Genomic DNA, 19,169 nt, shown 5'->3' with positions numbered 1-19,169 from the left:
AGTAACTTTTGCTACAGTCTGAAGCATTACATGTTTTTAGCTAATTATTTCTAAAAGCTGCACGTGTTCTTAACAGTAGTTAGATTGAGACATGGAGAGCTTCACACTGGGCTGGGTTGAGAACTGCTGCCTTCAGTGGCTCTGCTCCGAGGGTGCTTTAATGATCAGCTCTGAGCCTGGCTTGGTCTAGTTTGAAAACTCAAGAGCCACGTATTTTATCTTAGCATTCAGCTATTTCTGACTTAAAACTTTGTTTCTTCTTTTATTGTATACAGCCTCATATCAATGTAATTTATGTGTAGATGTTAAATCTCACTCTGTTAGTGTGTTCCTGTGCATGTGTACGTGTTATTGTGTGTGTTTATATGTAAATTGCATGTTTATATACAAGTGTCTCCTGTATCAAGAATACTGTCTGAGCATCCTGAAGCATGACACTTTTACAGAGGGGGATGCAGAACTATACCAGTTATGCTTTTCAGTGGTAAAATCATTAGATGGTGTGTAGATAAACCACACCAGGATAAGTAAAACCAACATTTCCAGGAAATTGTTACTGTGTTTGTGCCATGCTGTATTGCAGTATTTTGGCCATGTTGCCGTTTCTTCAGGATGTGCATGAAAATTTTTGGACTTTTCTCAGTGGAGGTATTCACTTCTTTACCAGATAAGTGTTACGAGCATGCTACTAGCTCTCAACAGTCTTGACTTCAAGCTTGAGTTTAGCCTTATGTTCTTGTAATACCTTGTAGAAATATGTCATGTTTGTATGGTATAGATTTGAAAGCATTAAAGACTGAATTCATGTAAGCAGCTACTTCTAGGTGGTGCTTCCTGGCTTACAGACTAAAACACTATTAAACTTGCTTAATGTTTGGCCTTCAACAGTTACAAATTCCTGTAATTATTAACTTCATTATGTACCTTCATGTCTTGACTGAAATAATTAATTTTACCGTGATGTAATATAATGGCAGGGTATCTATTCTCTTTTTGCCCTGTTTCTTTTTTTGTGTCTGTTACCTGTATTATTCATTTCTCTTGTCCCCTTCTTTAGTTATATCTGTCTTTCTCCCTTTACTTGATTTTCAATTTGTCCTGTTCTAAAACCTTGAGAATGAAGGCAGTGTGAGGGGCAGGTATCTACAGGCAAGACTGGCAATGTGAGCTGTACATAACACCACAGAACTTCACACTGATGTGGTCTTTGATAGGATCCACCGAGACTTGGGTAGACAAAGAAGTTTTCTTAATAGAAAAAGAGACTGAGGGCAGCTGTGGCAGATGTTCTAAGATGTGTTTACATCTTAACAAGAAGTTACAAAACAGTGGAGCTACACTCAGGCTGATAATATTGTCTAGTGAAACAGTGTGTGGTACTGATACTTTATAAAAAGAGCTGCACCCTCTTTACTAAGGTTTTTTGAATCATGCAGATTCAGAATAATATATGATAATCATATCTTCATGGATGTCTGGATGTAATTCCAGAAATTTTATTTCTGCTTTTGTGATAGTTCCAATTGTTCTGTATAGCCTTTAGTGATTATTCTTCCCTGCCTTCATTATACATTTCTGTCATCTTTTGAGACATGCAGCATGTGCTGGGCTAAGTTTCACACAGCTCTAAGATGAAACAAGATGTGAAGAAAATTATCTTAAGGCTTAATCAGTGTTATTAAAGGTTTATCTATAGCAAGCCAAAAGTACCTGGATTACCTGCCTGTGTTAGTGCCTGTGTTTCTCTCTTGTGGTGTGCAAACCACCAGATATGATGAATTGTTCAAAGCAGTGTTTGAATGCTGGAACAGAAGCGTATCTGGCAGAAGTAGGCCACAGAGGAGTAGGATTAGAATGACTCAAGTTTGGCAAGTGTGAAAATTCATTTCAGCTTTCAACTGCTATGATTTAGGAGTTCAGTATGATTGTGATTGGGGGTGATGGAATAAACATGTGTCTTCATGAGTTAACTAGTATGTACAGGAGTCTTTGTCCTGTTCTGAATTCTGCAGTTCAGTTTGGAAAGCTGAGTGGTGAACTTTCCCCCACAAATCTAATCTGAAATTTAGGTGGATTTTTTGCTTCTTGAAAAGTACCTATAGTTTTGTTCATTAGCTTGATTAACAGGATTTGAATTTGATTCTGCTTTCATGCTGGTTGTCTGGTGTCTTTTTGGCAAATGTCCTGATGGCAGCACAGTACCGTGGTGTATGGTAGATGCTTGAAGGTGAGAAATTGAATAAAATTATTATTTTGATTAGTTTGAACAATAACACAACATTTCACAGTTTTATTCCCAGTTTTTCTCTAGTGTTTGAGTAGCAAAGCTTCAATTTTATGGGAGCCTGTGGTTGTCCTGTGTTAGGGCACAACTCTTATATTTTATCTTCAAAATATCAAAAACTCACAGTGTCAGACTGTACGTTCCTTTAATAGAAATGTATTTTGTGTTAGATTTTAAAGGTTGTTTGAGCACAAAATATGGGTGGTCAATCAAATCTTGCTTAGCCCTCAGTGGCTTTGTTCTGGACCATTTTTGTCTTGTCCTCTCTTGAACTTGTGGAGAATTGTGCATTCACGATGCCCTTTGACCGGACATAAACGGTCTTCTGCCATCTCTTGAAACACGTGCTCCTTTTGCTTACTGAGCCATTGTTCACTTCATTTGATGACCTCTAATTTCCCTTTTAGGCAGCATTAGGATAGTGTAATACCCAGCATGTTTTCTGGTACTAATGATCCGGTAGACCTCTCATTTTTCTGTGACATGTATTTATTATTGTTAGTATCGTTAACTGCAGAAAATACAAATACAGGGCAAGAGCAATTTCCATTGCTGTTCTTTTTGTGGAAAAGGTGCTTTTTGCAGGTACTTTTTGAACTATGGCTGCTTCTCCTCCTTTTCTATGATTTCTGCTTTGCCTCTCCTGGCACGTACATATTATGAGATCAGGTTTTGTAGGTTGGAAGTTGATGTGGGTAGTAAGTATTAAATCTGCCTCAATAAACTGAACCTGTGATAAACTGCAATTCAAGAACTGGGCAGAAAAACAAGTTACACTTAAGTAGTACTCTTCAAGATAGTAAAAGAACTTCTAGTCAAGTGGTAGAGGTGAATATTTTGGATTACAAAGTCCTTAGGGGTGGTACATGATGATGTGGTACACATTAATGATATGGTCTTGGTTCTGAACAGTGCATTTTCAGAACATAATTAATAACAAAGTCCTTTGGAATGTGTGCAAACCAAGTATGACTTGTACTCTGGGGATGGTCTTAACTGGGAATTATTCAGACTTCAGAAAAGTATCTTTGCAGATACTGATAACTCCTTTGAAATCTGATTGTGTCATTAACAAACTACCATTTCATTTGCTGATGTTATGCAAGACCTTTGTAATTGTGAAGAATGGGCAGAAATAATTAAAAGACAAATTACCAGAATAAGCAGAAATCATTTATGTTGTGGTACAGTATATGGGATTTTAGGGTTTATGTACATAAAAATGTGAAAACAAAAGCATTCCAAATATTTTTTTTTCTGAACTGATACTTTTTAGAAACCTGTTTTAGGCAAGTTGTGAAGAAGTCCTGAAGGATGCTTAGCTTTTCTCTGCATTTCTCAAAAACTTGGGCAAATGGTAAAAGATGTTAAAATTTTGAAATACTGGTGTACAATTAAACAGGATTACCTAAATGGTGCTCCTTTTCTGCTCAGTAGATGCAATAAACTCTACTTTTTAGTAACCAGTTAAAGTAAAGCTGTTCCTTCATGAAGATTAACTTGAGTGTTTTTATTAACAAAGTATTTTATAATATGCTTTCACGATGCCAGAAAATACGTGTGTGCTTTGTTTGGTTAGAGAATAAAGTTCACATAACTTCAGGTATGTGGATGATTAGAACTTGCTTTTCATTCATTCAAGTTGGTGCAGAAACTGTTTTGTAGTGGATGAGGGGAGAACTCAGTTCTGCTAACTAAAACTTGAAGATTAATATTCATCTGTGTTTTTTCAGCTCAGTTGTTGAGCTCTGCAACACTCAAAGCAATATTTGAAAATGCATTACTGCCTTTGCTTGTTATGTATGCCAGAATTTCTGTAAACATGCTCTGTTGGAAGACTGAACCTCATAGCTTCACACATTTTTTTCATTCATGTTGAGCACTGGTTTATGTGAAAGCAGAATACTTGTTGATTTTATTAATAAGGAAGAATCTGTTTTGCCTTTTAGAAAGGATCAAACAATTTGATATGATGAGAATAGAAACCACAATAATGGTGTATCTACTAAAAACTTAGTATATGTTTGAATAGTCTTTGAAGTCCTTCCTAGTGGTAGAATTGAAGGAAGTTCTTAGTGATAGTCTCTCAATACACTGCTTCTGTGCTTCACCAAGAAATTGTCCTGCCCAAATAATACATCACAGCCCTTGCATATTTAATATGTACAACTCACCCTAGATACGGGGTTGTTTTTATCTGGGTTTGTGATAGTTGTCTGTGAAATGTGTCAATTGAAGGGCGTGCAGTGGTGTCTGCTGAAGGAAGAGGAGGTGGTTCCCCGCATCAGAGCTATGGAGGGCCGGAGAGGACGCCCCCCCAACCCCGAGAGGCAGCACGGCAGAGAGGAGCCGAGGAGCCGGCGCCGCAAGGGCCGCCCTCCCAACGTGGGCAGCGGCGAGTTCCTGGGCAGCGCTGACACGAAGCTGCTGAGAAAGCTCCAGGCTCAGGGTAAGAGCTTGCTTTCACAAGGAGAGGGTGCCAGCTTGGGGAGAGGTTTTCCTATAGGAGAGTGATTTGTCTCACTAGGATATTAGTCTGCAGCGTTTTATTTTGGATATTTGTTACATGCTCTTACTGAAGACCTTTGGAAGATGAGTAAATAGTTCATCCGTGGATGGGTTTTAAGGAAGGAAGTGCGCGGGTACACACACGTCTAGAAGCTCGCTCTGTCGTTACTGCACAAGAAGCTGACGGTATTTTGGGGAGTTGTGTCATGCAGGTCCTGGACCTCAGTCCTTTGTAAAGCAAGCCAAATTCAGCCTCCAGAAAATCCTTCCTGCAGCTGTCTCCTATCAGCGTGTCCATAAGCAGTTAATTCAAATTTCAGAAATGTCTCATCTCTGAGGGTCTCTTCAGGCTTGAGACCTCCCCAGAGATGGCATGAAGGTGGTAAAAAGTCTGGTTCTCTTGGAGGCACCGTCAAGAAAGCAGCTTGAGACGACCTTGTGTAGTTTCAGGGCTGTTTATTTATCTTATCTTAAAAATGTTTCTGCCAGCCCAGCACAGGTCCGCTCTGCAGAAGGTTCTCCTGGGCGGGCTGTGCCAAGGCCTTTAAACTATGTATACAATATTTACAAATTTTCCCCAATGGCTTGCAACCTCTTTACAATGTCCAGTTCTTTCCCCATCCAGTCTGTGGTTCCCAGGGTGCAACTTCAGCATGGATGACACGAAGAAGAAGGAGGAAGAAGCCCACCACACCCAGGATCCTCCATCTTGGCCACATGGCCCTTAATATAAACAATCTAAAAAACTACTTGTACTACATTCTAACATTCTAATTTACACTCTACTCATCATCATTTTCTGTGTCTCTTCTCTCAACGTGAGCAGATTCTCCCAAGGAGCCAAATCCAGCCCCTGCAGCTCCTGGGCAGCACTCGGGGGTCTCTGAGGGGTCGGCCAGGGGGGTTTTTGAATCCCCAGAGGAGCCAGGGAAAAACCCTGGACTCCCACACAGAAATGCTGTCATGGAGTAGTAGAATGCTTCAGGAGGTTACTAACTAGTATAAGAATGTCTGGCTTTAGGTAGCCAAAGGAAAGAGTGTTCTCTTGCTGCAGTGTTACAAAAGGATTACATAATTGCATGAGGTGACTTCTAAGGAAAACTAATCCATGCTTTCTGAATAAAATGTTGATTTAGTAATTTTGAATTAATGGTTTCTGCTTTAAAAAGAAAGAAGAAAAAGGTTTGAAAATGAACCAACATTATTGGCACGATTCTGTCACTTGATAAATATTTTTTTCCTCCAAAAAAAGTATTTATTTTATGTAGAAAGTACTCATGTTCATTTGCACTATTGATGCAGTTATTGATACACAATGTGCCATTAATGATGGTTCATAGAAACATTTTGTAAGTGCCAGTGTGTGCAAAACAAATCCTCTGTTTGCTCTTTCTTTTTACAAACCGCAAATATCTGGAACATGAACTGTATTGTTGGACAGCACTGTTTTTATGAACTTAATATTTTCTTTTTGTAACAGAAATAGCTAGGCAAGCAGCACAAATAAAGCTACTGAGAAAGCTTCAGAAGCAGGAGCAAGCACGAGCTGCCAAAGAAGCAAAAAAACAGCAAGGTAAGTATTGTGCAAGTTTGTGTATGCTAGGGGATTATTTTGAAAAGTGTTTATGAAAAGTTACCTGTCTCTTGCCATGTTCTGCTGATATTGTTTGCTTTTGTTTGTTAGCTATTATGGCAGCTGAAGAAAAGCGAAAGCAGAAGGAGCAGATAAAGATAATGAAGCAACAGGTAAACTATACAATTGCTAAATACGCTCTTTCAACGATGTTTTAAATCATTCAGCAAGGTGTATTTCAAATATTTAGTAAATTACTAAGTATGCTGATTATGAAGTGTATGTTTTAGATCTAGTTTTAAAGAGCACACACAGTGTATATTACTTACAATGTTGGATCCACCACTAGCCCATGTCCCCAGGTACCACATCTTTCAAATCCCTCCAGGGTCAGTGACTCCACTGCTGCCCTGGGCAGCCTGTGCCAGATAGGCAACCCTTGCCATGAAGAAATGTTACCTAATATCCAAGTTAAACCTCCCTTGCTACGGTTTGGGGCCATTTCATCTTGTCCTGTCCCTTGTTCCCTGGAAGCAGAGCCTGACCCTCACTTGGCTGCACCTGCCTGTCAGGGAGTTTAAGAAAGTGAGAAGGTCCCCCTGAGCCTCCTTTTTATCCAAGCTGGCCCCCTTTCCCAGCTGCCTCAGCTGTGCCTGGGGCTCCAGCCCCTTCCCAGCTCTATTTCCCTTCTCTGGATGTGCCCCAGCCCCTCAGTGTGCATGTATGATCTCAGCATCCCAACATTGGACATGGGTGACATGGGAAGAAGACAGAGGTGCTGCTTGCCACTGTAGGGAGAAAACTCATGTGGCCAAAGCTCAGCTGAAGTTGGAGCTGCCAGAAATGTGGGAGACAATGGAAAACAGTTTTTTCAATATATTAATGGCAACCCTGGTTGTGTTTATAAATTGGGAAATGAGGGGCTGAAGAGCAGGAAGGGTTCTGGGGGTCCTGGTTGATGGCAAGTTGGGTATCAACCAGCAGTAGAGCCTCCCACATAGATTTTCCACAGCAGCCTGGACATGGTCCTGGGTAACTGGTTCTAGGTGACCCTTCTGGGGCAGGGGAGTGGGGACAAGGTGACTTCAAGATGTCCCTCCCAACCTCAGCCAGTCTGCACTTCTGTAGATTGTGACAGTTTCAATGTGTCCACTTCTCAAGGCAACCCATGCTTGTTAAAGAAAGGGAGCACACTATGATTTTCAAGTGGTTCTTGCATTCCAAGGGATCCGGGAAGCAAGAATTTTTAAATTGTTGGATGCATCAAATCCAGACCTTGTTTGTCATCATCATATTCCTTCTTGATGTGTAACCTGATAAAACTCATGATTTCAATGTGCAGAGTACTTCCTCTCTGATATAATTCATTATTGTGATCTCCGCTGAAAAGTTTGTTGTGTACTGACTCTAACCTTTATGGAGTTGAGAGGATGTAGCACATGCTTTCAACTTTCCACTGTTTTGTTATAGAGTATAATGGGGGATAATAGAGATTTGAGGTCCATGCTGTGAGCTTCACATGTTGGAAAAAGTTCAGCACTGTCTGAACAAGGCCTCTGAATTAATTGTCTACATAAGGTTGTATTATGTTGGACTTCTCAACATTTTAAGGAGCTGGTAAGATTTGCCTGGAGTTTATTAGACTTCATGGATTGGAGCTCTATTTGTCAGAAAACTTTGTATGTCTTTCTCATCTGTGATCGCCCTTTTACTGTTAAATATTTTAGATTATATTTTCTTAGGAGCTTCATTTTGGTTTTAGGTATTTTTCAATAATGTGTATACATCATTATGTGTTCTCCATAGAGCAAAAATTTAGAGTGGTCTGTGTTCTAAGCGTCTCAGGCCAGCTCACAAGGAAACAATGTGTTCTGTACAGATGGGCTTTACCCTCACTGTTGGGAAAGCGTGTGCTGTTCCTGAGAAGTTCATTGAACTCCTTTTCAGATTTCTGGTCTAGGCTTCTCCCTGCTTGCAGGGCTATTCCATGGTCTGGGTTTTGGTATTAAAACTTTAGAGCAAGTTCAGCTGGATGTATGCACTTTTCTTCAAAATGGTCCTTCCTAGTCATTGTGGCTCAGTCAGCTCTTTTGAAATAATAAAATCTCAAATAATGTGCTGCTGAATTTTTAATAGCGAATTTGACAGACAAACCTAGCCAGCACAGGTAGTGTGAAATAATTTGCAATGATTGTATTTCTCAATCAAAGCGATAAGACTTTGTTCAGATTATAGGAACTAATAAATCAAGAAGAATGAATTAGAATATGGTTGCCCAGCATCTATCTGTAGAATGCATAACTTGATCATTTTCTTCTCACCATGATGAAACATGCTTCAGTGTGTTGTAGTACCCATGGTTCCCGTTCCAATTACTTCTTTTGTTACAGCATGTATACAGTTCCATCTCATAAAGTACATACTAAAGTTTCCAAATTATCATCAATTACCTGAGTGCTTTAAAAGTCTGGAGAAACTGAAGTGTACTATTTGAAGTGAGCATGTTAGCCAGGTTGCATGATGTGAGTGTTCCTGGCTGACAGAGCCTGGGCTTTGGGTTAGTTGAGCTCAGCTCTGCGTGCTGCCCGTGGGACCACAGTGAGAGAGAGGCTGCAGGAGCTGAGCACGAGCAGGGCTCGGCAGATCTCACTCTTTCTTGGTCAGGGAGCCACTGTAGAACCTCATTGTGTTGCATGGCATGAGCCCTTCTGTTCGTTCCTAACTAGCTGCAGCATTGTCAGCTGCAATTCCAGGTCTCTAGCTTCCTTACTTGGTCATTAATCTGGTCCTCTTGGAGGTATTAAAAAAAATATAAAAACTTTGATAACTTAAACATGAGCACCTATGCATAACTAGGTGTGGCTTCCTGCAGAGTTATCACAGACATCTAATACTAATAAGAATTCTAAACATATGGGAGCAGTTGACTAAAATGGGTGAAACTCAATAACAAAAATAATATTTGTTTCAATAACAAAAAAGTATGTATAAGTTTTGTTGTTTTTCAAATGTAAAAATAAATTTCCTTTAAATATTTTTAAAAGAAATATCTTTCTTACCCTTGTAGGAAAAAATTAAACGAATCCAGCAAATTAGAATGGAGAAAGAACTTCGAGCTCAGCAAATTTTAGAGGTAAAAATAATGACTGAAATGTAATTTTTCTGTTGCCATTTTAAAGAAGGTTGTATTTTAGTAGTCACGCATAGTTAGGAATGGAACTAAGTATAGCAGCTCTGACAACCTTGATTTCCAAAGCCCAGTTCAAAAATGTGTCTTAAATTATTTTTCTTTTATGATTAATAGTAACTGTGATCCATAATCTTGCAAGTATTCACACTTGGGCTCACGATTTTGTATCAGAATAGTCTTGTGTGTACTTAAGTTAACAGCAGAGCAATTCCTTTGTTAGAGAACAAGTTTGCAGTAGTAGGATATCGAAACAATATAATGCTCTGCTCTCTAAGAAGTGCAGTGAGTTTAAAACATTGGTTTGCTGGTGTACTAGCAAAGATGGATTGCTAGTTTTCAAGTCTCCATTGACATAAAAATTAATAGTAATCTCTTTGCCACGTACATTATTGCTGTGTGTACTTGCTTTCTTAAAATAGCCAAGTGAAATAATTTTGAGTGGAACTTGAAATTCTGGTTTAATTTTTATAAAGTAACTGAAATGTGAATTGATTATGAAAACTGTATCAGAGATTTATTGCAATGTACGCAATAAGTGATGATGTTCTTAATTTTTAAAAGTATATGACTTTGCTTCTAATCAGATTATTTTCAAGTTGTGATGGTGCTGTTGTGTGATCTGTTTTGCATGCACAGGCAAAAAAGAAAAAGAAGGAAGAAGCAGCAAATGCCAAATTATTGGAAGCAGAAAAACGAATAAAGGTTTGTTTGGAGGAGCTCCAAAAACAAGAATTGTGTTACTGTACATAACGTATGTTGATGTATAAAAGCAGTAAATTTGGGATGCTGTTCATCAGTAATGAAGCTGGACATAGAGACAGCAAATAATATGTATGTATGGTTATAAAAAGGCATGAAGCACATACAGAGGAATTTGTGTATGTGTGACATACACACAAATACAGAGACAGTGCTTTATGTGCCATGACCATAGTTTGCAGAACAAAATGTTTGTGCAGTAATACTGTTCACAATAATCTTTTAAGCACACTGTATTGAAAAACTATGTTGTTTCTCAGCAAGCATTGTTTTTTCTAGGCTGTAATGCATGCAAGACTACAGAACTCTTTTACAGATACTGGAAAACAGTGTGTGTGTGTAATAAGTACTTCTGTTGCTGCTTCATCATTCTAGGTGTGTTCTAACATGGAACTCCCAATTCACAGACTTACTGTCATGTATGTTGTGTGTACTTCTCTCTTCATCTGAGTTAGAATTCAACTCAGATGTGCTGTTTTAATGTGGCAGGACTGTGCAGTTTAGTAAGAAACTTTTGATGGATGTTTTAAATGCACTTTTGTTCTTCTGTTCAAGGAGAAAGAGATGAGAAGGCAGCAGGCTGTTCTTCTGAAGCACCAGGTTGGTATAAGTTCGATTGACCACACAGACAGAATGCCAATTGTCAGCTCTACTTTCAGTTGTATGGGGGGGTGGAATCCTCAAAATATGCCCTTTTTAAACTTCTGGGTTTGATTCCTGCACAGATTTTGTTTTGCCTTACGATTTTTTGCTTTGCTTTGGTATTGGGGTCTTTTGGGGGATTATAAATTGGTTTTATGACTTTGTGATTTCTGTTTCATAATGTTGTGCCAACTCTTTCTACCAGGAGTTGGAGAGGCATAGACTAGATATGGTATGGGTATGTTTATTTTTGTACATCTAACACCGCATTGTGATTTGGTTGTGATATGGTTGTCATAGCAATGCATAAAATGTAGCACTGGCTGCTGTCATATTACATACTGCTGCATGGCTTTACAGCACAGTGCATTGCATACATCTGCTTGTCTTGTCTGTTAAGGAAAAAAAGACATGTCTTGAACATGTGTATAAATTGAATGTAGCAATAATTAAATGTGGTTTTTAACCAGGGATCGATGTTACTGATGTCCCAGTAAAAACTTTAACTAATATATAAAGTCAGGTATTGATGCAAAATTAATAGGTAGTCACTTGGATGATCTCTGCAAGTCTTCTCCCTTTCACTGGGAATGAATCCAGACATTTTAAATACACTTTGAATTAACCTGTTTTAGAAATCAGGTGATGTCTCCCCTTTTTAAGATACTGAGGAAATTAGGTTTCAGCTGGTGATAAATACATAATGTTAGAAGTCCACAATGAAATATTAGAATGTAATCCTAACCCCACCAAACCAGATGATAAAATTCCTATAGCCATTACTGGGGCCAAGATTTGTTAAGGCAAAACCCCTGTACTTAGTGTCCTAGAATACTGCTCCTTAATGCATTTGAAGCTACTGACTTAATTTACTGAGGGACAGGCATCAGTAAGTGCAAGTGTTGTTGCGTACATATATGCACCACTACTGCCTTGATTAAAACTGATCTAGAGCTGATAAAATCAATCACGTTAATTTGTTGCTTGGTTACAAAAATGTTAACATTTGCAATGCTTGAAAAAGACCAGTTTAAAATTTCTGCTGAATTGGCTATTGAAGAAGTAAATTGCAAGTTCCGTCATAGCAGATGTAAGGTAACTGACCTGTTCCAGCCAACCATTATGCTTTTTGTTCTGCCAGCTTATGAAGGAGCATCACAACTGACCATAAGTAAATCTGTATGCTTCTTTTTTACACTGTCTCCATGTTCATTGCTTTACCTTTTTGCTTTTGATTGTTCTTGTATTTGCTTTCTAAACCTGAACTAAAACATGCACAGACTTGGCCATTCTTGTCCTATATTTAGTATTTACTGTGACTTGTCTATTAATGCTGAATTTGTTACATGGCTTTTTTACTGATTTGGAAATGTGGTTTAGTTTGGTTCTAATATTACTTGCTTCAATAGGAACGAGAACGGAGGAGACAACATATGATGCTTATGAAAGCCATGGAAGCACGTAAAAAAGCAGAAGTGAGTATTAACCTGAAAGTTTGAAGTTTTCATGGTTTCATTCTGCTGTCATCTGTAGAAGAGCAGTGTCTTTTTACATCATCTATAATTTGATTTGTGTACATTGCAGCAGTAGGACAAGAAGCATTAGGCACAAATTGAAATGCAGGAAATTCTGTTGGAACTGAAAAAAAACTTTTTTACTTGGAGGGAGATGGTTGAACACTGACACAGATTGCTGAGTTTTGAGAGTTCTGGACGTTTTTGAGAGGAAATATAAGTAAAGTACAAACCCACCCACCCCCCCCCAATTGCTAATTTACTTTTTGTTTTACTTGTTATATATTTCTATATCCTCAGACTTTAGTAAATAAAATGCAGGTAGTGAAGATACTGAAGTAAGATAACCGTCATTATTGCAAGTAGTTGTTAAAAAAATTGTTACAGCTTTTCTCTAGGGTGTATTTACAAATTTCAATAAAAGTGACTGACCAAACCCAAGAAAAACTGAATAATACTTCAATGCAAGGAAATAGAGGAAGATTATATGCTAAGCACCCATTCTGCTGTTGGAAATCAGAATCCCAAGCTGAACAGTCATTTAGTCTGATCCACTAACTAACTATATTCTTACTCTAATAGAAATAGAACAGTGTTTATTTCAGCCAGTAAAACTTTAAATAGATTTATGGAACATAGTGCAGCTAAAGTTTTTATTTTTTATCACAGCTGTAAATTACTGTGTTGCCACATAAATATCCATACATACATCTCTTGCTTTCTCCTGTCGTAGAGTGTTTCAAATTGGCAAAAACAAATTGTAGGCTGTGTCAGTTGGCCTTGAGACATTGACATAGACTAAGAGAAAAGGCAATAAACTTCTCCAAAAGCAAATCAGAGGGCATTTCCCATTTTAAAATCAAGTTATGGATTTAGCATGCTGCTTTAGTGTATTGTGGTTTTTCCATACAAGATGTCTCTTACGAACTCAGTGTAGATGAAGAGCCCCTGTGTTGGCAGTACAGAGGATGCCTACACAGCAAGCAGGTGGGCAGATGGGTAGTTCTGAATGTCACTGCTTTTTTTTTTTTTTTTTTTTTTTTTGCCAGTGTAAATTTACTGGTCCATACATGTTCTTTGCATCTAATGTGAAACTCAATCTTGCATAAAATCCACTAAGGACTGTAGCAGTAGAAGTCATGATGGCTGTGCCCTCACAGTGGTTATCCACAGATGTCACTAGTGTTCTGGTAATACTCTGTATAGAATCAAAAGGAAGAATAAGAAGTCATGGGGCCTGCCAGTGCTCTACAGAGAAGTCAGTGGTTAATACTGACCTACAAATGGAGCTGAACCCTCACTTAGTATTGCCCATTCTCTCATTGTTGCACAATATGGTGGTAGTAAATGGAAGAGACTGGAGTGACCTCTAAAACGAACAGAATAGTAGGGAGGGGTTCTGAGTAATGGGAACTGTCTGGGCTTGGTGCTTTAGCTCTCCTGTGTCACAGGTGAAAGCACATACAGCAGCTTCAGCTCCATATTGTATCAGGTTCTGGAGTGGTGGCACACACACAGACCTGTTTGTTTACAGGCACGGTTCTGTGCTCTGAGCAGGTGATGTTGATGTGTGGCAGATTCCTCACATTTTACACTCGACAGTGGTGTGTGGGGAGTTGTGTCACCAGGACAGTGGGTTGGTGTTGAACATGTGGCAGCAGAACCTCTGGCACCGAGGATGGGAAAGGCCACGAGAGCTCCAGGTTCAGTCAGTCTTGGCATGTTACAGACAGAGTTGGTGAAGCATTGGTGTGACTCCACTGTGGAGGGTATTGAAGAGACTAATAATAGATGCTTGGCTTCACACTTGATCTGTGTTTTCTTGTTGTGCATATAAGACATGAAGGACAACATGTTCAGTTTCAGGTTGCATGCAAAGTGTATGGTAATTCAAGGCCAGAAGTTACCTGTGTTTGAAAAGATGAGTTGTATCTTATAAGGTATTCATATCTAGTTTATGTATTATGGGACTTTTTAAACCATGTATTGTTCAGAGAGATTTCTTGAGTGGTCTCTGCTCTAGCAGGTGCAGATTAATGATGCTGGGGTGTAAGCAGTTTTTAAAATCAGATGCCTTGCATGGCAATTCTTTGCCATATTTTCACTCAGTCGTCTTTCTTAAATGGCACTTCAAAAAGGTTTTCTGTGCAAACACACTTGGAACCTGTGTCTGCATGGACAGGAGAGAAAACCGTTAATCTAAGATTACCTTACAGTTCAGTGGTTTTGTTCTAATTTTCCTCTCCTCTTTACTTTAATGCAGGTTCCTTAATTGATGTGGTGATTATTAAGATTACAGAAATAGTGCTTTTCAAATTATTTTATTGGTCTTTCGTAAGTTTAATATGTGGGTTTGGTTTTTTCCCCTTTTCAATTCTCTTAAGGAAAAAGAGCGGCTAAAGCAAGAGAAACGTGATGAAAAAAGATTAAATAAAGAACGTAAACTGGAACAGCGGAGATTGGAATTAGAAATGGCAAAGGAGCTAAAGAAGCCAAATGAAGATATGTGCTTAGCAGACCAGAAGGTGATCACAGCAACACAGACTTACTTTCTTGCTTCTTGTTTGTGTATTTTACAATTCTGTCAATAACTCTTTTTTCTTGCAACCACGCTCAAAGCATTCAAGTTTTAATTGAGGTAATTAGAGGACTATTTGAAATATATACAAGATACTGAAACACTACACACTAGCGTATGTTTAGTTAATTAGCTGCTTTTTGTTTAAAAGAGGCCTACTTCACAAAAAGTATTGTTGCTTCAAAAAAATTCTTTGCTCAAGTTACTTTTGTATATGAAGAATATATAACATGCCTCGGTACATGCACTAGATCATCATCTAGAGAGCTCTCAAAAGCTGTTGCTCAAAAAAAATTACTGTCCCAGTCTTCCGAGTTCTTAGTTCTTGTCTGTAAGGGCTTGACAAAGCTCGGGTTCAAAATCTCTGTTCCTGAGAAATCCCTTCTCTTTTCCCCCTAAATCATTTTACACCACGTTTACAGTACTTTGGCTCAGAATAGATCCTTACAGTGTCTCCTGGCCAAAAGAGAAGTATTTCTTAAACTCTTGCCTCCTATGATTTGTGAAAAGTTAAATGTGTTTCATCATTGAATGGAGAAGGGATGTAGGTTCCCTGTCACCTGTAGCTTCCAGCATTGTCATGCTGTAGGTCAGAAGGAAGTGTCAATCAATTTCCCAGCTGTTACCAAAAAAACCCGTTTGTAATATGCTCCTGAATATTTCACATTTTTTCTTGATTTTCCAGCCTTTCCCAGAGCTGCCTCGCATCCCAGGCCTCATTCTTGATGGAAGCACGTTTTCGGATTGCCTCATGGTAGTGCAGTTCCTGCGTAACTTTGGTAAAGTTCTTGGCTTTGATGTGACCGTAGATGTTCCCTCCCTGAGTGTTCTTCAAGAGGGTTTGCTCAACATAGGGGACAGCATGGGAGAAGTACAGGACTTGCTTGTGAAACTTGTCTCTGCAGCTGTGTGCGATCCTGGACTTGGTACAGTACACAAGGTAAAAAGAGAATATCCATAGTAAACACCCTGTATCTGTCAATGCGTTCTTCATAATGCGTCTCTGACACCTCTCTCACATGGACTTCCATTCTCTTTCCTAATTCTTTTCTGCAGTGTCACTGTTCTGATGTTACTCCAAAACCTTGTGTCCCATCAGCTTTCCCCTTTTCCACTGATGATGTGTTTCAGTGCGTTTTCTCCACACACAAACATACATCCCATTTATATTGGACCTTTTGCAGGGCACTGTCACATCTGTGGCCATGTCTTTTAACTCCTTTCTGTCCGTTGCTATTTCTTTCCCTAAGGTCTGCTGTCTAGGTCACTTCATCAAAACCCCAGTTCATTCATGTCTCTTTCTTACTGGCCTTCTTTTTCAAGCCAGTACAGCTTTCTTCCACTCTAGAGCTCTTCATAGCATCTTTGTACAAAGCAGTATTCATCAATTTTCAGTTAGGCCATGCCTTTTTACATGTAATCCATTTAATTATTACTAATACTATTTCTGTTTTTAAAAACTTAGAGGTGAAGACATTGTAATTTGTTACTGTATTTAATATTTGCATTTGAATAGTTTAAAAGAATCATCATGTTTGAAGTCCTTATATAAAAATGGAAACAAACCCTTAGATCTTCTATAAACAATAATAGAGCCTATAAAGGAAAACAGTGGTTTTTAAACATAATTGTTTGAAATGTCTTTGTTCTTTTTAGGCTAAAACTATTCTTGGAGAACAATTACTGAATGTTGGTATCAATCGAGATAATGTGTCTGAGATTCTGCAGATTTTCATGGAGGCTCATTGTGGGCAAACAGAGCTGACAGAGAGCTTGAAGACCAAAGCTTTTCAGGCACATTCCCCTGCTCAGAAAGCATCAGTACTTGCTTTTCTGGTTAATGAATTAGCATGCAGCAAAAGTGTAGTAAGGTAAGATTTTTCCCAAACAGGTGTGTAAAAATAAAATTAGAAAAATGATGTAGTTCGAAGTATTATGTATTCACTATTCTGTTACAGGAGGACTACTTATGTTCTTACAATGAAAGCTGAAATTGGTTGAGTTACTGCTCCCTACCTTTATGTACTGTTGATATGATGGAAGAATAGAACTTTTACATGTTTGGTCTGTTTGTTTTCAAAGCTTGAACCAAAATTCCTCTATCAGTTTTTGGAATTAACGATGAGGTTGACTGCAAAGAAATTTACTGGGTATTCTAGGAAATAGCTTGGAAGAGTTGTTTGAGGCTTCTACAGGACACTGTTTTCCCTTTTTTCCTTTTGTTTTTGAAGATGTTTGCTGTACAAATACTTTAAATAGGGTCATAAGGTGAAGTGGCAGGCTTGATGTATCATCATATTAATTCAAGAGGATCTGTGTTGCATTTGTTGTTGGTAGTGTATAGCATTTCATAATTTTAAATCCCCTCTAGGTTCAGCAACTTATCAAAACCCACCAATGTGCAATGAAAAGTCCACAGACTGACTTTCTATGGTAAAGGCTTTCATCACCTAATTGAGTGCTGCTTTGTTTCCTGGTGTATTCTGCTGGGTTTGGTACTCTGTGCTGCAAAAGTTAACCAGGGCTGTGTTAAGGCAGGAATGGAAGAGATACTTCAGGTTTTCCAGAGCTGAAAAATAGCAGAAGTAGGCAGTACAAGTGCTGTATATCAGCTGCTGAAGAAAGTTCATGTGTATCAGTGAAATTCATCATATAAAGAAACTGCCTCTTGTTGCAGTGGACTGTTAGATCCTGTTTGTAGAAGTGATCACTCAGAACTTGAGTTTCTGAACTTTGATCAGAGAAACAGCTGTAATTGCTGAACTGTTGAGGCCGAGGTGTCACAGAAGCAGCGCACGGGGACTGCACCAAAGCCCTTTGCTCGGTCCTTCAGTTTCTGCAGTGGAAGGTGGATGGTGGATTGTAGATCTCGAGGATCCTAGGCAGAATACCTCAGGTGGATCAGTGGTAACTGTTTTCTCAGCACAGGGCTACATGCTTTGTGGCAAAGACATTTGGAGGCTTGATCCTGAATAGAACTATGAAAGGCTGAATGCCATGCTGCTTGTGGTAAGAAAGCCGAGGCGATACTGGGGATAAAGACTGACATAGGTAGAGCAGTGTGCTACACTGACATTCCTAGTATTGGGGTTTCCTAGCTTTAAAGTGATTTATTTTGAATGTTAATGATTCTTCCAAGACAATTGTTTGAAGGAAAAGTGTCTATATGTAAATGTCTGTCAGAAAAAAAGATACGTAAGTTCACAGTTAATGGATTATTTTCATCTTTGACAGTGAAATTGATAAAAACATTGATTATATGTCAAACTTAAGGAGAGATAAATGGATGGTTGAAGGCAAACTTCGGAAGTAAGTTTCATTTCCTTAAATATTACAATATTTTGCTTTTTTGCCTTTGTTCATATGCACTGCTATGTAGGCAATTGGTTTTAAGCACAAAATCAGCTGTTGAAGTTACAGGTTTACCAAGAAATTTGTAATAGAACTGCTTAATTAAGACAGATATGGATTTAGAATATTGCAACACCAGTCTTTGACAGTCTTTTAAAGATGCATGAGGTTCAGAGGATTAGTGTCGCTCAGTGTTGGAGCAAAGTCAAGTCTAATTTTGTATTCCTTGGAAGAAATGAAAAACTTTTTAGTTGAAATATTAAAGGAGCCATAAAATTGCTATTGACATAATCAAAGTTTATTTGGAGTTACCATAATTCCCGATGCTCATTCTGAAAGGCATTTTAAGACAAGGTGCTTTTCATACAACAATTGCCAATGGAATTTTGCTGATTTATGTTATCTTAGTGTTTCTCATCTGTCAATGTCATGTTGTTCCCTATAGCTAGGGATCGTATGTAGAATGCAAGCTTTGAGTTGTTTTTCATATTTTTTACATTTCTGTTTAAGGTAAAATTGGAACTTCTTAAGGGTTGTCAGTTTCATATTCACTGTTCTCCCATCCTACAAGACAAAATTCCATACAGCAACCATACTGACTCCAACTGTCAGGAAGCTGGACGGCATAAAGTTCATGAATCACAGGGGGTAAAAATGCATAGCCAGACTGCTTTTTTTTTTCTTTGTCATCTTTACCTCTTGCTAGGAATGGTAAATCCTTTCTTAGTTCTTGCTTTAGGTACTTTTGTTTCTAATCTCATGTCTCCATT

The 19,169-nt window shown here is 38.5% G+C and overlaps 1 protein-coding gene across 16 annotated transcripts in view; it reads left to right on the top strand.

Annotated features, from left to right (window-relative positions):
• The window catches only part of BAZ2B (bromodomain adjacent to zinc finger domain 2B), a 107,719-nt gene that overhangs the window by 67,588 nt on the left and 20,962 nt on the right, over positions 1-19,169 (top strand). For 8 of the 16 annotated variants that reach the window (XM_079310906.1, XM_079310902.1, XM_079310903.1 and 5 more), the window contains 12 exons: positions 4,523-4,733; positions 6,273-6,365; positions 6,477-6,538; positions 9,433-9,498; positions 10,192-10,257; positions 10,870-10,914; positions 11,162-11,194; positions 12,366-12,431; positions 14,855-14,995; positions 15,734-15,988; positions 16,705-16,919; positions 18,283-18,357. In XM_079310906.1, the coding sequence (XP_079167032.1) occupies positions 4,523-4,733; positions 6,273-6,365; positions 6,477-6,538; positions 9,433-9,498; positions 10,192-10,257; positions 10,870-10,914; positions 11,162-11,194; positions 12,366-12,431; positions 14,855-14,995; positions 15,734-15,988; positions 16,705-16,919; positions 18,283-18,357 (1,328 nt within the window). The remainder of the gene's footprint in view (positions 1-4,522; positions 4,734-6,272; positions 6,366-6,476; positions 6,539-9,432; positions 9,499-10,191; positions 10,258-10,869; positions 10,915-11,161; positions 11,195-12,365; positions 12,432-14,854; positions 14,996-15,733; positions 15,989-16,704; positions 16,920-18,282; positions 18,358-19,169) is intronic. The other 8 variants (XM_079310898.1, XM_079310895.1, XM_079310901.1 and 5 more) reach the window with 2 other exon arrangements.

This window comes from Erithacus rubecula (assembly GCF_903797595.1).
Source record: "Erithacus rubecula genome assembly, chromosome: 8".
Taxonomy (NCBI): Eukaryota; Metazoa; Chordata; class Aves; order Passeriformes; family Muscicapidae; genus Erithacus; species Erithacus rubecula.
The sequence above is the reverse complement of the archived record's forward strand: the minus strand, read 5'-3'. Positions and strand labels throughout refer to the sequence as shown.